General features: G+C 38.2%; 1 protein-coding gene across 13 annotated transcripts in view; it reads left to right on the top strand.

Moving 5' to 3' along the window:
- Window positions 1-18,849, top strand: part of PLCB4 (phospholipase C beta 4) — a 200,677-nt gene that overhangs the window by 102,866 nt on the left and 78,962 nt on the right. For 11 of the 13 annotated variants that reach the window (XM_040551655.1, XM_040551652.1, XM_040551647.1 and 8 more), the window contains 4 exons: window positions 7,169-7,269; window positions 11,329-11,409; window positions 11,694-11,753; window positions 13,095-13,238. In XM_040551655.1, the coding sequence (XP_040407589.1) occupies window positions 7,186-7,269; window positions 11,329-11,409; window positions 11,694-11,753; window positions 13,095-13,238 (369 nt within the window). In that variant the 5' untranslated portion in view covers window positions 7,169-7,185. Of the gene's footprint in view, window positions 1-4,389; window positions 4,397-7,168; window positions 7,270-8,151; window positions 8,230-11,328; window positions 11,410-11,693; window positions 11,754-13,094; window positions 13,239-18,849 lie in introns of those variants that run through there. The other 2 variants (XM_040551656.1, XM_040551659.1) reach the window with 2 other exon arrangements.

Genomic DNA, 18,849 nt, shown 5'->3' with positions numbered 1-18,849 from the left:
GCTAATAATTCTAGTTTGCAATGGTGGCACATGAGGACTGATTGCAGTCTTGTCAGAATTTATGTGAAGAGTTGAAATGACTTCAGTGATCGCTTTTGAATTGATCCAAATTGAAGAATCTGCTCCAGTGACTCTGTTGCTGCTGAGCTTAGGAATAATTTACCTTTTCAGGACTGAGTATTTGCTTTAAGCATGAGATGGCTTAATTGGCTTTCTGTTTTTCGGTGGAGTGAGGAGTTAGGCCTGAATCATCTAACTGAGAAGCTTTCCTTAAGATCCCCATTTAAATATACTTCTAAAAGCCAGAACACATTCTTGTTATGCTGTTGCAAATGTACTTTACCCAGAATAAATTTCTTTACATACCAGTATGTTTCTTTACGTACGGTAGATTTCTCAGGAAGTGTAATGCTCCTCAAAAAAGGATGGGTCGTAAGTACTTAGGGCGTATTATGAGAGAGTTGGAATGAATGGGAATGAACTGGGCAACACTGTAAGTATTAACAAATGAGGAAGGCCTTGGGACAAATAGAAAATCAGCTAAGGAAGCAGGGAGGTCATGTTTGGCTCCTCTGGTCTATCAGGAACTCTACTTGTTAGAGATAATGGCTGTCATCAGAGGTAATGACTGAAGCACAGTTCAGACCTTATGTTGAGGCAGGGCCATCTCATTTTCAGCACTATGGCGTAAGCAATTTTTGTTTTCTGCTGTCAGCAGCAGAGAGACTCATTTCTTGGCCTGAAGCAGAGCTCTGCAGTGGGCAGCCCCACTGACCTTGTGTGAAATGCTAAAGAGGTTAGTGACAAACAGGCCACTTCTTGTTTTGGGCTAACCTCTGAGGTGCCCCTGCATGCCAATGCATTCCAGCAATTAAAACAAAATGGAAAATGAGGCCATTACTTAAACAATACATTTTCAATGCCTGAGCTCTGTTGTATGTCTTTTCTTGCTTCTGGACCTTGTTTTTTGGGAGAACTGTTAAGTTGCTTGCATTAGCTGTGGGAATAATGTGTTTAAAAATAACCTGCTTGAAAGAGCATTCTTTTTTTAAAAACAACAACAACAAAATATGACTGTGGAAGAGCCTGGTGAGCTGTGAAAACTTGGAATTGCTTTAAAATATAGTATGGATGCTGCAGAAATTCAGCAGTGTGGCTCTCACCATTACATTTTACATAGGACTTGCACTGTAGTTGCTCTTATTTTCTAAATTTTCTTGAAACTTGCTCTGAATTTTAAGTTCTAGAGTAGAAACCACATTTTCTGGTTTAAAAAACAGCCTTTCTATGCATTTTTCATGTGATAATGCTGGCACATTTAGGACCAAGTAAATTTGACTGTGAGGAGTAAACACATGAAGATCTGAGTCTTCTTCCAACAGAGATCTAGAAACAATTGAGGCATTTGCATATGACAGTGCTTCAGGGTAAAAAACAAGTGTGGCTTTTTTATAAGAACTTAAACGTTGCACTGCCTGATCAGCAGGAGCCTTGCGTAGCTAGTTCCTCACTCTGGATCACAACCCTGCAACTATATCCCTGCAGGTAGACTTTCTGGATTGGAATGAATACCACAACAAACCCAAGAAGTTACACAGGCCTGCTGATGTGGATCTGGTTGTCTTTATTATGACGAATCTTGTTTACTAAAGAGGAGTGGTGGTGAAGGATGTATGTACTTCAAGAGGGGAAAGAGTAGGAAATTCATTAGTTTTTTTTTTTTTTAAAGTTGTTTCCTTGTAACTGTAAGAAAAATATATATGACAGAGCAAGATTGCTAAACATATTTTGTGGCTGCTTATACTTTGCCCCTGTAAACCACCCAGACAGTAACCAGTGCACTCTTTAGGGAGCGTAATTTGATGAGGTGAGTGGTGAAATGGCTAACACAGAGTGTGGAGCCTCCTCACCTTCCTTCACTCAGCAGGTAGTGATTCATTCCAGAGGCAAAAATAGTAATTACTAAAAAAAAAATAAAAAATAAAAAATAAAAAATAAAAAATTGTACAGGTATTGTTATAATGCTCGGGGCTAAGCAAACTGGAAATTGTGAGTTACTGCGTTTTAGGCTGGGGGGTGTCAGTTCTAAGGAATACTGCTGTCCTTTCCAACAGTGTCTCAACATTGACAGGATGTTTATGGGATCCGAGGAGTATCCTATCCATCATGCTAGCCAGCCCTGTGGGTTAGTTTAGAATATCACCTCTTTCCCCAAACATTTGTCTGTTTTGTATTAACAGAATCCTTTCCTCCTCCTGTTCAGCCACACCTTGTCTTTAGTTTGGTCAAAGAATGAAAAAAACAGGATTTATAATCCTTTTACCCCCCACACCCCAGATTTAGCATAGTACAGCAAAGAAGACTTCTGCATTAAATAACGCTGTTCTGGATATGGTTAATTTTGTGTCCTAACTCTTTGGGTACTCCAGGTGAATCAGGTGTTTTTTGTTTTTTTTATGTGACCCAAATTATGACCTCAGGCATAAATCAGTGTTGAAGGAAAGGGAGATAGCTCAGAAGGCATTTAACTACCGCATTTGAGACTTTACCTGCTTCTCCCTTGTGGTCATGGATCAACTCCTGAGGTGTATTTTATATGAGTGTTTTTTTCTGCTTTTGTGAATGGTATGTATTCAGAGACATTTTTATACTTAAAGAATGCTATGTCAGTGAAAACATTTTTAATTTTTAAATGTTGTTTTAAAATTTTAACGGAGTGAAATTTTTTAGAATGACTGTTTTTAAGTTGTGTTCTTAAAACCTCTCCCTCTCCTAGTTGAATCTTCACACTTAATGGTTATTAAATTCTGTTAAAGAGAGTACTTCTTGATTTTCATCCTGGCAATAGTGTATGCATGCATATATTCACAATCAAATGCATGTTGGAATGCTGTGTGTTTTGTTTGTTTGTTTGTTTTAAGCTTTGCTCAAACTGCTTGGTAGCTGATGAAGATTTAGAGTTCCAAAAAGTGGCAAGGGAGTATTTTATATTTTCTTTTGGTGATCTTAAAAGCTGAGAGGTTTGTGGAAGAACAGATTTTTGAGAGGAGTGTAAGAAATGTGAGAGACTGAGAAGAGCTTTTCTAAAAGGAGAGAAAAATTTCTTCAGCTTCTACTCAGCTGCCAAAGCATATGGCTTAAAAATCTTGTTTGTTACGATTTGTCTGAATCCTTGCTATGTGTATGCAAGCCATCTTTCCCTCACACTTCATCTGTCTTAGTTCATCTGTAAACTGTGAGACCTGTGAGAGAGTAGAGCTAAGAAGAGATTGGTGAGGTGGTAATAACAATGAGCTTGAGTCCCTGACACAGACCTTGATTGCTTGCTAAATCGTGAGCAATCAAGCGTGTTTTCTTGCAGCTAAATGCAAGGTTATGCAAATAAGAAGTAAGAGAATTATTCCAGCTTGTATGATAGAGGGCTGTGTTGTTTTCTGTGTCCTGGTCCAGACCCCCGACTTCAGAAAAACAGCTGGGAAACTGGAGAAGGTTCGGGCTGACACCAAGATTTGTAAAGTGTGCATTGCAGCAAGAAACTGAGGAGCTCAATCTATTTAATTTCAGTGATGAAGTAATGAGACAACTTCATTGTACTAAGCGCTCAGACAAGGATAATATATCTGTAAAGAAAGTCATGTTTCAGTGACTGGATGATGAACTCAACCAAGTTGAAATTGTCAATAAAGTGCATGTCTGTAGTGCGAAAGTAATTACTCTTTCTGGAAGATAGGTGTCCCTTCAAGCACTTGCTACATACAGGATTCAGAGTGGCAGATGCTGGATGAAATGTTATGATGTATCTTGTACAGGGGTTCAGAGCAGTTGCAGAGCTTTTAGGTTTTAAAATCTGTCTGTATGGGGTTCAGTGTCTGTTTGGAGAAGAAGAAAACAAAGGTTGAATGCTGTGGATGTAATATAGGGACTGTTGAAGAGTATTCTTCACAGCCTTAAAAGTGTCATCACATTGCTTATGATTTAGCACAGAACGTATCTGCCTTTCCCAGAAGGACTTCACATGCTGGCAGTATGTATTACTACATAAACGACCTATCACATTAAAGTGACTTTTCTTCTTGGGAACATTTTGATAGTAAAAGTCATTTAAATAGATAAAAGCATGTTTATAGGGGAATGGTCAATATACTGTCAAAATGGAGTGTTTATCGCTTCAGGTGTGTATGTTTTAAGTTACCTTTAAATCTAAGGGGTATTTTCCCAAGATTTTTGAGGAGTTGCTGTATAGTATAGGGTTTTTTTGGTGCTGGTTTCAAATTTTGCCATTAGTAAAGCCTGTGAAGTAAGAAAACTTCTTTTTGAAGATGTTTCTCTAAATGTAGCTTTGTTGTAAGAACAAGCACTACATTTTCAAGGTGCTGTGATTACCCTGAGCTACTTTGTGAAGTCTGAGAGCTGTGCAGAACAAGACGCTATCATGCTACTGCAATGGGAAGTCCGTCCTACTATACAGCTTTCTCCATAGAATGACAAAAAAGCAGCTCTGTGCCAGCTTAAACCGGGAGAGAACCTAAAATTATAAGCACATTTAAAACAATAATAAACTTTCAATAATTTGGCACATTCCCTGAAAGGATCTCAGAACATTGCAGTCCTCATGAGGAAGATATTACTGTTCTTTTACAGAGTAGTAAGACCCAAATGCTCGGGGGGAGGCTTTTTGCAGAGTAATAAATGTAGCTGATCACTTCTCGGTCCTAGTTCTTTGCTCTCTATTTTGTTCAAATCATCTCTTCGTAACAAAAACAAAAGAAAACCAACCAACCAACCAAAACAAGCAAGCAAACAAACAAAACAACAACAAAAAAGGATGAATATTTAAAAGAAGGGAACACTTAATGGTGGTGTATATTACTGTCAAATTGTATTTTTGATAGTTACAGAGAATGAATTCATGTAACTTACAAGGCTTTGGAAGCATAATATGCATGTTTATACATCAATGACTTAAAAAGGGCAGGAGATGAAGAGATAGGCAGCATCAAAATGCATTTTGCATGTTTTGTTTTTTTAAGTAGGGATATTTTTTTCAATATAGAACTATCAGAAGTAACTGTTCTTAAGGCCAGTGTTAGATGGAGTCCTTAATAGTATTTGCTGAGTCCTTTTGTTGTTTTTTCTTGCTGGAACATCTTTGATAGGAATGAGAACATGACGGAGAAGAAGGGCACTGCAAAATTCTTATTTTTTTTTTAAGCACTTGTATCTATTCTGGGTTTAAAGTTCAGTCAAAGTAGCCATTTCAGTCTAAGAGCATCACTGAAGGATTGTTACCTAATCGGTAATATTTTAGTCTCCTATTCAGAGTTTTGGTATAAGTAAACACTACAAAGATGGTTTGCATAGCATAGATTACACAGGCTGTCATACTTTCCCTTTAATTTTATGTATGCTTTTTGTTCTGCTCACTTAGACAAACTTTGTTTGGGCTAGGTGCCTGCACTATAACAGATTAAGAATTGTGCTGGTTGCACTTACTCCGTATTGTGTTGCTAGGGTTGATCAATAGTAGATGAACGTAAGACTAAGGCAAGCATAGAGAGATCTTCTCCCCAGAATTTGCTTCCTGAAATTATTAGATGTTTCTCACCTTCAACAACTTGTTGAACCTCATTTCAAATACACTGGGGGGAGAAGCAATTGTGTTTTCCTGGGTTAACCTCACTTTGATGGCAGCGGGGGTCCACTGCCACCTTCCAATAGCAGTACCTTCAACGTGGTGAGGACTAGGGAGGAAAGCGTGGTGAAAGAGCAGTATTATGGGATGGCAACTTCCTCTTTTCTGTACATCTGTCCAGCAAAGGTAAGAGTAACCAGTGCGAAGTTTAGGGCTGGTGAAGACTGCTGTTTCATGATGCAAAGGGAATCAGAAAACTGAGTTACGAGTTGCAGCCCTGACTTTGCTTTTAGAGCAGTGTGGCTTCAGATGGTTGCCATGTGTAGGATGGACTTTATTTGTTATGGTCTTAACATCTGCGTGTTGCTTTGTTGTGAAAGACCCATCTTTCTCCTGGTGCAGTGTTTGTACAGTCTTTTATTCCTACATTGTATAATACCACCTTTCCTGAGCAGTGTGTCTGGAGCAGTTGTCAGAGGAGGGTTAGGCCAAGCCCATAAGAACAGGGTAAGGTGTTGTTCGCCTGTGAAATAGGCAGGAGCACGAAGGGTCAGATTATTGTGACTGTGTGCTCCATTTGTCTTAATACATCGTTTCATGGAATGGATTTGCTGACATCTGTGAGTCAGTCCTATCATGCTGCTGCCAAGTGTATTCCCTCTCACGCAAAGCTCTGGCCTAGCGTATGAAGGAGTAACCAAGACGGCGTTAGTAAGCGGGCATGACGCAGATGCTGTTTAAACTTTGCAGAGTATGTAATTGGAACATTTTGTGGTGTACAACAACATAACCTAGAAAGCACCAAGGTGATGGAAAAGATACTGAATAATTTGATAGGCTTTGTTGTAAGGTCTATATGTTATGACTTCTGTATTGTATTCTAAATTAACAGTTTCTTTTATTTGCATTCCTAAACTTACACAAATGAGCAATGCTGCTAGCTAGTTTCATTTAATGGTCTATATTCCTAAACAGTTTTTTTCCCCATGAATTTGGACCTATATATTACGTGTATCTTGAGTTATGTGTAAAATATTACTGTAAATAACCATAACTTTAATTAATATTGATGGATTTTGAAACACAAAATTCAGAGGGGTAAAAAATGTTTTGTCTAGGTAGTATGCAATTTAGTGTATTGAAAAAAAAATAAATCAGTTTATGTAATACTTGATGTTTTCCTGTGAAAAGAAGTACTCCTGTGTACTATCAGTTGTGACATTTTGTGTCACCTAGGGCTGCATTAATCCCAGCCTCATTATAATCTAGAAGTGATGCATCAGATACTTAAACTAAAGCAATGTTACAGTGTCAAGTGTTTTTTCAAATAGTTGACACACATTTAATAATAATTTTTCGTTTGAATTACTAAACAAAAATATTCTAGTGAGGAAAACTTCATTTGGAAATGCACTGTGACTTTTTAATATTCCTGTGTGAACGGAAAAGGTAAAAGTCACTATTTTTCCTGTTTAGACTTTGAAATACTCCTTTTAAAAGACAGCAATTGAACTCTGCTCTTTCATTCCATTTCAGGTTTTTCTTCTGTAATCATGGCAAAACCTTACGAATTTAACTGGCAGAAGCCAGTTCCCTCTTTCATGCAAGATGGAGCTGTGTTTGATAGATATGAAGAGGTAAGAGGCCAGTTGCATTTCATTTGCTATTCTCTTTATATATGTAGATGTTTCAGAATATTTCATGCTTTGTTTTCATTGTACACAAATTTTCACATAACTGCAGAAATGTGTTTGGGGAGAAAATATCATTACAATTCATTGCTATACAGATTTTTGCTTTTAAAAGAAATAACATTAAAATATATTTAATCCCAATGATCTGCAATAAATCCTGAGCAAGAGAAAGGGAGATTAGAATCAAAATATCTGTAATGCTCGTAAAGTTCTCATCTTTGCAGTTCTGTAAAGCGTATTACTGAACAAAGTGCATCTTTTAAATGTATTGGATTGGGGGGGGGGGGGAAGATTATGTCTTTTTAGATACAAACTGAGGACCTGCATGTTACAGAGGAAAGTAAGAGAATACAAAGCATTTATATTGTGATTCATATGCATAATTTGAGATCTGGAGTGGTTTTAACTCCTTTACAAAATCAACCTGTAATCTTTCTGAAATGTGATTACTGTGATCCTGGTTTCAGCTGTACTTTAATCCAAATCTATTAAAGAAATGCAAATTAGGACATTTTACACAGGCAACCAAAATAAAGTGCTGAGACATTTACCTTACATTCAGCATTGATATACCTGTGAGAATAATTTTATCAGGGACTATTTTTAATCATTTGGACAGGAAGTGAGTCCCTTCAGGGATATTATGATATTCCCTTAACCTTTTGAAATGTAGGTAAAATGTATTTTTTATCATGAGAACCGACAAGGTAAGGACAGTTATTTTACCCTGTATGTTCAGTTTTGGGGACAGAGAAACTAAGAAGGTACTAATAGACATTGAATGACCTAAAAAGGAGGTTCCTAAAAGCTCTGTTTTTTCTTCAGTAAATGGTATTCCAGAAATTCAGTCTGTGAGCATCCAAATGAGGAGGTGTGGACCATGGTGGTTCTCTTGCACCTTAGGTGAGAAACTGAGAATGATACGGAAAAGAGTTCAAGTGCTCAGATCTCAGTGTGGAATCAAGAATGCTCAGTGTGGCACACGTGTCCTTGATGCAGTGATAGGGAGAAAAAGACATCTTGAAATGAAATTCTTTTGTACGATAGGTTGGTGTGCTCAGCATGCACTCGTGCAAGACTAGCCAACAGATAACGCTGTGCATACATGGGATTAAATGGTAGAACCAGTAGTCTTGGTCTTTCCAGCTGAATTTATTGCCTTCCAAAACTCCACGGAAAGGGGGATCCTACTTGCCACCTTTGGAACAGAATTTTCTCTGTCCATCCATGTGACAAGCTCCATCTACATTGCTGCAAGTTTTGCTACAGTTCACTCCAGGTTTGCTATTGTACAGTTGGAAGCCTGGTTTGTTTTATTGAAAGGGACTCTTCTGGAAACATTAAAAGGCTTTCACTTGGGTAACTTGGGTATATTTCATCTGCAATTTACAAGGAATCATCAAGGGCTGTAAAAAAACAGTGACTCAGAAGTTAAGATCTATAGCCTGTAAACAGTGAGCACTAGATGGTGTAGCTGCTTGATATTGTCAGATTTATGATATACATAGGCAATGATTTAATTGTGTTGTGGTAGTAAGTAGATAGCCTACCTAAGAGAAAAACACCATTGCTTTAGTCATGTTATGCAAGCATAGGAAGATCCAATTCTGTACTGTAAGGCTTGCAATTTTCAAGATAAATATTTCAGATCTGGCCTTCTCATTCTAATTGAGGTTCTGTACTTAATTCCCCAACCTTAACAGAAAGACCATATGGGAAAAAGATAAATGGTAAGTGAACTGAGGTCACACAACAAGTCAGTATAGAACTGGGGCTCAGGAATCTTGGTCGAGGGTCTCGGTGACTGAATAGCTCTAGTACAGCATGGGAGGTCTTTTTTGTGCCCAAGTTTCGTTGAGTGTCTAGAAAAATGTAGGTTACTGTAATGTGGAGCAGCGTCTCTATCCATCTTTTTCCTGATAGGGGAGGCCCTTAGCTGGCAGAAATACAAAATGGCAGAAATGTATTTTGAGCAAAGCGTTATCATATTTGACTGCTGAGAAGTCTGAGTCTAGAAGAGGAATGTCTCAGAATATGGGAAGAAAAAATCAGACATGATTAGGAACATTACTAGTCATATTGCAAGTACATGGTCTGATGGTAGGTGCTTTCTTTACAGTGCAAGAAGACAAATTGCAGGAAAAAAAAGTAATTTAGTGAAAAGGATCAAGGCTAGGGTGGGACATCAGCATGAATGCAGTTTACATAAACACCTTTGTGAAAACATTTTTGTTACATCAAGAGCTTTTGATAGATGGGGATGCAATAACTGACAACAACAAAAAAAAACGGCTTTCCTTTTATTGTATGAGTAATCTCTCTGGAAAATGCAAGAGGCACTCATTTTGATTGGTAGCTAGCTGTGTTTTTATATGAAACATTGCAGGACTCCAAGGGCTGTAAAACTAGTAAATCTGAGTTGTCTGGCAATAAGTACATTTCATGAGGGATGAGTGCTAGGGTGAAGGCAGGAAAATAGAAGCTGTGGTGGAGAAAGATGAGCAGAGCAGTACATGCTGGAAACTTATTTGTAGAGGTGTTGGCTCAGGCTAAGCTGCAGCAACTTTCTATTTTCTATCTCAGTTCCCTGCTTGTAAAATTAACATAGTTCTTTGCTACTTGGATCGAAAACTACAGTCCTTCAGTTGTGTAAATCTCATTTGGTGACAAAAAAACATTGTCCAGAAGTGGTAGACACCATTCAATAACGAGTGTATCGAGGGAAAAGGAAGAATTATCCCAAGCACAGCATAGCCCATTTGGCTGCCTCCATCTAGGAGGGCTCAAAGACATTACCAAACTCTGGATCCAGGTACTTGCTTGACTTTGTGCCTGGTGTCAAGTCGGGATAAGACCTAACTGGAATGTGAGTATTCCTCAGCCCACCTGAGGCCCTTGTGCCATGGCAGACACCAAAAAGACAGTGGTGGTTGCCCCATGAAGTCCCTCATCCCAGGCTGAGCAGGGGAGCAGCCCCAGAGTCACCCAGTGAGACAAGTCTGTCCTGGGCAGAGTTACTGACTTACAAGTGTGCTCCAAGGACTGAGGGCATTGGAGTTTTTACCTGTTTTGTTACCTCAATTCAGATTGTTCTGTATGTAAGACCTTTTACTCTGGAAACACCTCTGATGTTCTGGCTGGTCTTGCTTATACGCTCAGAGGAAGACAGGGCATATCAGAAAGGTATCTCAGCCCTTAATGCAGAGAAACACTTTGATCTCTGAAACAGTAAGCAGTGCTGTAGCCTGCCCCCACGCTTGTTGGATTTCAATTAAGGAAGTAAGGAAGTCCTGGATCCTTTTTTATTGAGAAAATGATTGATTCTGCACAGTGTTATCCTACATTTTAGCTTAATTTATGATGCATTAATTGGGGCTGGAGGTGTGTGGAGGAAATTTCTTTTTTAATTCAGCTAATCTGATATTTTGCCTTGTCTAGTCCCTCTGGTATGCTATCCTTTCTTGATTTCTCTACTAATCAATATCCTTCAAATTCTGCTTGCCAGATACTCTGGCTAAAAAATACTCATGGCATACATGCTATCATAGTCTAGCATAAAAGTGCTTCCCAGTTTCTGAATGTTAAAATAAAATGTGGTCATTTGATCCTGAAGGTAATGCTGGCAATTACATAATTTTGAACTTAGTTTGAGTATAGTTTGAAGTATTCAGTTTTCAATAAATATTTTTGAAGTTCCATTTCATTAAGGTTTTTGAGCTAAGAATTGGTGCTTTTATTAAAAAAGAAATGTTATACTTGCAAAGCAAAGTATGAAAATACTAAGTGCATCCTAGTGTTTCAAATGTTGGCAAAAAAACAAATCATTAAAAATGATCATTTTTTAAAAGCCTTCCTTCTCACTTCTGATTGCTTAGGAATGGCAAATTCCCCAGGAAGGCACGTGGGGAAAAATGTAACAGTCTTTTATTTTTTGAGCAATAAATTGATCTATGACATTTCTCAAACTGACTAAAATAATTATCTGTATTTTCTTTTGTATAGGAATCTTTTGTCTTTGAAAGCAACTGTCTCTTTCAAGTGGATGAATTTGGCTTTTTTTTGAGCTGGAAAAGTGAAGGAAAGGTAAACTACAGTTATGTCAAAAATATATATTATGTATTATTGCACTTGGTTTATAAACTGCCTAGTTTTTAAAAATGTAAAATATCATGTTACTTTATATACAAAACTACCTTTAGTTCTGTTCTTTTGGAATTTACAGAAGTGTTTAAAGAGGGCATTAACAGAAACAAGAGGGAAATACTGTTTAGTGTTAATGAACAGTGATTGCAAATAAAATCTGTTGGTTTTGGTGCACTTCCTAATAGACCTTTCAACCTGTACTTTTTTTTTTTTTGCCATTTCAGGAAGGACAGGTATTAGAATGTTCTCTGATCAACAGTGTTCGTTTTGGAGCTGTACCAAAGGTACTCTATAGCTAATTTATACTCTTCTTTTAAACAAAGAACACTTAAACAAAACGTGAAATGCAGAACAGAGTTCATTTCTCTCACAAATACCAACAACACAGCTTTTCTCTTGGAATAAGTCTAAAATTTTAAGTTTTAAACGCAAGTAATTTGGTATGTTTGCACTGGGAAGATTCTGTAATCTGGTTTCCCTGATTTAGTATGGTGCTTAGCTTTCAGAATGCTGTGAAAGTGGAACAATAGGCATTAAGCTTATGTATTAGGAGTCCTTAATTATTTTTCTAACATTGTATTGTGATACATTTTTTTAAGAACCTGGAAAAAACAAAATTCCATATTCCAAAGTTTGTTCCTTATGTTCAAAATATGTTGTTTCTTCTTGTTTCCTTGATATAAAAGCCTAGAAAGTTTTGTTTGCATTCCTGTTTATGCAGTTAGGTGGTCAGAGAGTCAGTGGTCACTGTCTGCAATTTTGAAGAACATCAGCAGAAGGACTAGCTACAGCTTCTGTAGAAGCCCAAAACTTTGGAAATAATTTAAATGGCATTCTTCAGAAAGCATAAGCAGAATGTTCTGAGATTAAATTTGGGCCTCTCTCCTCCAGGCCTTTAGTTTAGAAAATTTGTTGTGAAGAAATCTATCTGTTAAGACCTCTGCATTTCCACTTTCAAGTGCTAAATGTTTTTATATTAACCATAGATAACCATCTCTTAGTAGTTCTCTTGGGATTCCATAAACTAAAATGCTTCCCCCATAGAAAAGGGGCATGAGAAGTGGTGGTGCAGACAACCCCATGCTTCATGTGCAGCCAACCATACCAATATGCTTCAGACTTCACCTCTGACTTTACATAGGTAATTTGTTCTTTATGCCCATTAAATTCATAGCTCTTGACCCTCAGCAGAGATACCAGCTCGTAAGATGTATCATTAAGAAACAGCCAAAAAGTCACACAGATCATAACTCTCAGTAATTACAGACTTAACTAGACAGGAATAGTTTACGTAGAGGTTAATACTGTTTCTCTATTTCCATTCCTTGGAGTGATTCATTTTTCTTTTTTCATGACTAAAATATATGTAATTTCTAACTTAACTTTCTGAAATGTATTTAAAGTACCTCATTTACGGCTGAGCTTTTACAGTCATGTTCATGATTGTTAGAATATATTGTTTTCTAGGTTTACGCACAATGATCCTAAGTGAAAGCACTCATTTAATATGATTGGCAAAGGTTTAAAGGTGTTACTGTATATGAAGATCGAATAGCATCTTTACCATAATGCATTGCATAACAAAAGTATTGCAAATGTAACAAGCTGTTTATTCTGTTTAACAGGATCCCAAATTACTAACTGCACTTGAGGCTGTTGGAAAAGCAGAAAATGAGTTGGAAGGACGGATAGTGTGTGTTTGCAGTGGCACAGATCTGGTGAACATCAGCTTCACTTTCATGGTAGCGGAAAACACAGAAATAGCCAAGGTATTTCACAGTTAAACAGTGCGTGGGAGGAAAAAAAGGAGAGCTCCTCAGCAGTACGTGATTGTTTTTCTGAAGTAAGTCAGCCTGCTTCGCTGACTGAAATACCTGTTTTTAATGTCTGCTACCACACTCTGCAAAAGGACAACAAACATCCATTTGGAGCATTCTGTAAAATGTCTATATGCTATGGTGAAAGGACATAGTGACTTTACCATCCTCTACATGCATGGTAATTAATCAAAAGCAGAGAGACATATAGGACACAACATTCCCCCTAACTATTTAGTATGTCTGCATGAGGCTTGCACAGCACATTACGTGGAGTTTATGCAGTGGATTTATAACACATAGTGATGCTGAAGGGAAGTGCAATTACTTTTATTTCCATGGTGAGTGGAGCCCAGCCCTCCAAAATTTTGTTTGGTGATAACCTAATTGTATCATATGATTCATATGATTTGAAAAGACAAAAGCAGGAAAGAAAATTCTGTACAGTTAAGGGGATTCCAGTGTACCCAGGTTCTTTTCTGTTTCCCGTTTATGTGGAACAGCCTTAAGAAAACAATGGTGCTTTTTTACACGTCATCTTTCCTGCAAGTTGAAGATTGCAGTTTACAATGAAAGTTCTGTGGCTCCACCAAGACCTGGTATTCTCTCTATCTGCTCTAAACTGCTCTGAGAAGCTTGGTCCAGAGTACTGCTAATAGCTTAAATCCAGAGATTCAAGGGACTTCAAAAATTCACATTTTTTGCTTTTCTCTTCTGATTGTCCATACTTATGGAATATTACATCCTGTTTTGCCTCTGAGATACATACTGAATAGTGATGAGTAACATACACCTGCTAACCCCTCCTTTAAAATGGAGTGCCTGTTAAATACAGCATCATTAAATCCCTTGGCAGACTTGGTTGATTTTTCATTGCTTGGATCCATGCATCTTTAAGCACTGGGAGTACTGAGTAAACTCCATGAAAGGAGACATTCTTGTATAACTTACATGAACACACTAAATGGATTTTACTGTGTAGATTTTCAGCAGGCTCTCAGGGAAATAATGTGCCATGGTTATGTTTTACAAACATTTAAGAGGCAAAGAAAAAGAAATGCTTGCAGCATTCACTTTTATACTTAACCCAACAATGTCTCTGATTTATTCTGGAAAGAAAAAAGGTGTAGTGAAGTTTGATAGCCATCTTTAATCTCCGTAAACTGTACCAGACTATTTGGTTTGTGAAGTCTATGTTAACCAATTACATATGCTGTCACAATAGATGAGCTGATTATACCATCTAAAATATGTCCTGCTTCATTAACCACCAATATGCTTATCAGAAATGTCATATACTGCAGTCTTCTTGTGGGTGGGTTCTAAGAGGCCTATAGATGTAAGAGAATTGCATTTGGGAGTTTTTCCATAATTTGCCAACAATGCTGATCCACCTGATCTAATATGTTTGAGACACAAGGGAGATGGTAAGGTAGATCAAGTCAAAAACAACGTAGAGCTTTCTAAGTTGCACCTAAAGCTGCAGCTTTGCTGGGGTTGTGGACATATGGGAATTCATTTGGTCTGTAATATGATGGTCTTTCATATATGATGAGTGCATCAACTTGCTACTATACCTGTGCTGCAATAAAATTTTCTAGGAATTATCTGCAGATAGAACTGTTCCTTTGTGATTCTTCCTGTTTTGATCATGAGAAAACATCTTTGTTCCAGAGCATACTAAATCTCCTCTAGAAGCAGCAGGTCTTTACATGTCATTAGGTAGCAATGCAGCTACTACTGCAGTTTAAAATGGGCCTTGATATATAGTCCACATGAAAAAGTAAACTGTTACTGTGAAATGACAGAGACAAGAGTTTGGAGAAAAAGGGGCAATGACTGTGGTTTAAGCAGCCCAGATTTGGGTAAGGGATGTATCTGTAGTTGTGTGCTGTTTTCGCTGGTTGCCATGAGGAAAGTGAGCGTTACTTGCTGCAGAAGTTTTAGCCATTCCTCAGATAAACCAAGATCAGGATTGGTTTGCACCTGATTGGGGTGCTTTAAAACAAGGGACTTCTGTGACAGATCCAAATGCAAAAGCCCAGAACCTTTATTTTAGGGTGACAGAAACAGGGCAAAAAGATATTCTGCTTCTGTAGATAATCACAGAATCATAGAATATCCCAGGTTGGAAGGGACCCATGAGGATCATCAAGTCCAACTCCTTGAGTTAGGAGACCATAACCTACAATGGAAAGCTTTTTTTTTCCCCATAAGTAAATGTTGGACAGGTAAACTGCATACTTTCATGAGACAAGAAGTAGTTGTTACTTGTTGAAGGCTGGATTGTAAATGGGACTGCATAACCATGACATAGAAGAAAATGAATGCAAGTGTCTGCCTTCTTCAGGCTATCCATATCATAAGGAATGGGATCAGTGGGAAGCAGATTCTGCCACGTGGATAGGACAGAGTAACCGAGTGTAGAACAGTTCCTTAGGAGTGCCTGCACTGTTGCAGGTAGGCAGGGATGCTGTGGGTAGCAGTTAACCCTTCCCTCCAGGCAGGGCTGTCTGTACTGATCTGTCCTCATCTCTGCACTGAGGCAGCCCGACGTTCCTCTGCCTCTTGTGGTGATGTGCTCAGCAGGTCTGGCCAAGTCATTGCTGAGCTCCAAGGATAACTATTCCAACAAAAAGAGTGTGTTTATTATCTTCCCACTTGTCTCCAAGCTCCAACTCTGGTATTTACATTCTATCTACTTAAATTTTATTGGTGTTTTCAGCTGAGAAATTGGTTTTCATTTCCACTCTTAAAACAAAACAATGACAAAATAGGGTGTACTCTGTCTCTGATTGCAAGCAGCTGTCATGGTCCACTCCTAAAGCAACTTCAATGTGGTAGTAGGCAGTGACTGTAAAAGGTGGAATTTAAAATCTAATGTTTTGAATCCTGATTAAATCAGGTTACAGAGATTATTGTGAGCTAGAATTAAAACACACACGTGTGTGCATACGTGTGCTTTTTTATTTGTTTTCTTCCGAAGTGGACAGCCTGTGACTTAATAATCTGACAATCTGCTTTCCCCAATATAGGACATTTGAAAGGGCCATCGAGTATTTGGAGGCAAATTTCCTTACGGTGGAAGTAATGTAGTGCTGATGTGAAGGCACCCTGGCTATAGGCTGCCTATTCAATGTTGGCAAAAGGCCAGTGAAGCTGTTGTAGTTTAAAAACCCCAAATCTGGACTTTCTTCTTTGCTCATCCATTTTGGCAATGCACTGAGGATTTTAACTTAAAAAATTATCCCAAGTCAGCTCTTTTTGCATTCTTTAATAAAGGCATGAGTTTGTCCTGACAGTCGTTCTTTCTCAGGTTCAGCTGCGCTACTGAGAAGGACCGTCTTTCCCAGAAAGTACTGTTCCCACCGCCGTGCTGTTGGAGAAGTTTGTGAACACTCCTAATTCACTTCAGGGAAGTGAATTTTCCTAATTCATTAACTTTTTAGGGCTGAAGCTCACACCAGTGTTTGAGATAGCCTTACTCAAGGAGTGCTCAACACACACCGTTTTGCTGGTAGACGGTTGGGATGGGAGGCAGTGAGGGAAGGAGAAGAGAGTAATCTTTTACAATAGCATAGCTGGACTTGGTAGAAAATTGATGTTTTCTACAGTTGTGTTACTGAGACATTGAATCACATGTTGATGGCTAACCTGTGAGGCACCAGAATGACTAGCACATACTGAAATACTTTGTTATTCATGCTAAAAAGCAGCATATAGGCAAAATGCCAGCCTAATTATCCAACTGATAATATTTGGCATTGAAGATGACTGCAGTTTGAAATCATTTCATTTTGATGTTCTTAAATAGCTCAGCTTTTCAGCTGGACTAGTATTTTTCATTTTTAAATTGATTTATGTTTGGTAAAAAACAGTCAAATGGACCACCATCATTTTTTTAAGGTGAAGCTATTCAGATTGGTCTTTTTTGTTGCTGTTCTAGTATATGGCTCTTTTTACTTAAAAGAAAAAAAATATATTTTTTCAGTTGGCTCTGATTTTTTTTTTCTCCATGAAACAAGTTATTATTTGCCCAAATCATACTGCTAGGAGGACAACTAGAGGACAGCAGAAGATTCCCACAGGAATATCCCAAAGATATGTTGCAGGAAGGTTCTGTTTTCCCATAGCTTTGCTTTGTTTTTATGTTTCAAGGTAAGTCTTTCTAAAAAAAACTGCAGAACATACTTGAACGTAACTCTAAAAGTCTACTGCAGTTCTCTATGTCATGCTAGTATATGGCTTATGTCTCATAACCTACATGATAAACATTTCTAAACTATAACCATCTTAATTATGACTTCTGCTTACATGTTCAGGTAGCCCTTTGCCAAGTAAGTAAAACCATGTTCACTAGAGAAACCTTCATATCCTGGCCAGACTGTGGTTAAATGTCTGTGATTTCGATGTGCTTGCCTTTCTGCTTTTTTTCGTGTTCTTTCTTGGCTACGCCACTACAGAAGTATCAATAAGTTGAAAACTTAAGCTTTGGTTCTCTGTAGCCAGGAGGTCTATTTCACTGTGTAAATCTCTACTATGTTTGTCTGAACCTGCATAATGAAGCAGCCAAAGAGAGTTTTCCAGATGCTTTCAGAGTAGACCCCTCCAGTGCTGGAAAAGTCATTCCAGGATGGAAGGCTTTGTTGAAGGGTGGAAGCGATCTGGACACATCACACGACTCGCAATGCAGTGTTTATGTGAGCCTCAGCTTTCCAGATGAAATACTTGAAGTAGGAAGAGGCCCTTTTATTTTTGTAACAGAATGTTTGTAGCAATAGCTGACAAATCTGTGCTCCAGTTGATCAGGTAGGGGATGGCTTTTGCACTATCTCTAGTCTACTGCCCTGGCTTTTCTTGTCTCATGCTGTAGAGGCATGGTAATTTTTATAGAACAGAAATGATTTCTGAGACATCTGTGTTGAGAGAAGAGGGACATCTGCTGGTCACAACATCGATGGATAAGGGCAAAATACCAGGGAATCCTGCCAGGACGCTTCTTTCTCAGTAAGAATTGAGAAACATGGTTCTGTTATCCGTGGGTTTCCTGAAACTTCAAATTATTAAGCCAGTCACAGGCACTGAATACTGAAATTGGGGGAAAGCCTCCTTGCCTCCCTGGCTTTCCCACTGCTTGAATTAAGCAGAGTGCTACCATGGAGAGATTGCAATGAAAAAGTGAAGGTAAAATCACCTCAAGAGAGGTCTGGATAATACTGACCTTGTTTATAAATATGCCACAGATGACCTTGTCTGGAATTGCATGAACTGTAGATTACAGTGGTTTTTAGTGCTTCATAATTTTTGCCCTTTTTAACACTCCTAAATGAAAGGTTGATGACTAAAAGAAAGCTGAGAGGTCAAACTTATCTGTGCACCCTGCTGCTGCTGCCTGTATTTCATCAATGAACCTCAGCTAACACAAGGTCACTAAGTGCCTCAAAAGCATTTGAGTATTCCAGCAAAAATGGAGAGTGCTTTTTCAATAAATTTTTCACGCACCTTCTCCTTATAGAGATATTTGACAATGTTGGATCTTGTTAAAGAAAAACAAAACAGCTTA

This window comes from Cygnus olor, chromosome 3, assembly GCF_009769625.2.
Source record: "Cygnus olor isolate bCygOlo1 chromosome 3, bCygOlo1.pri.v2, whole genome shotgun sequence".
NCBI classification, from domain to species: Eukaryota; Metazoa; Chordata; class Aves; order Anseriformes; family Anatidae; genus Cygnus; species Cygnus olor.
The sequence above is the reverse complement of the archived record's forward strand: the minus strand, read 5'-3'. Positions and strand labels throughout refer to the sequence as shown.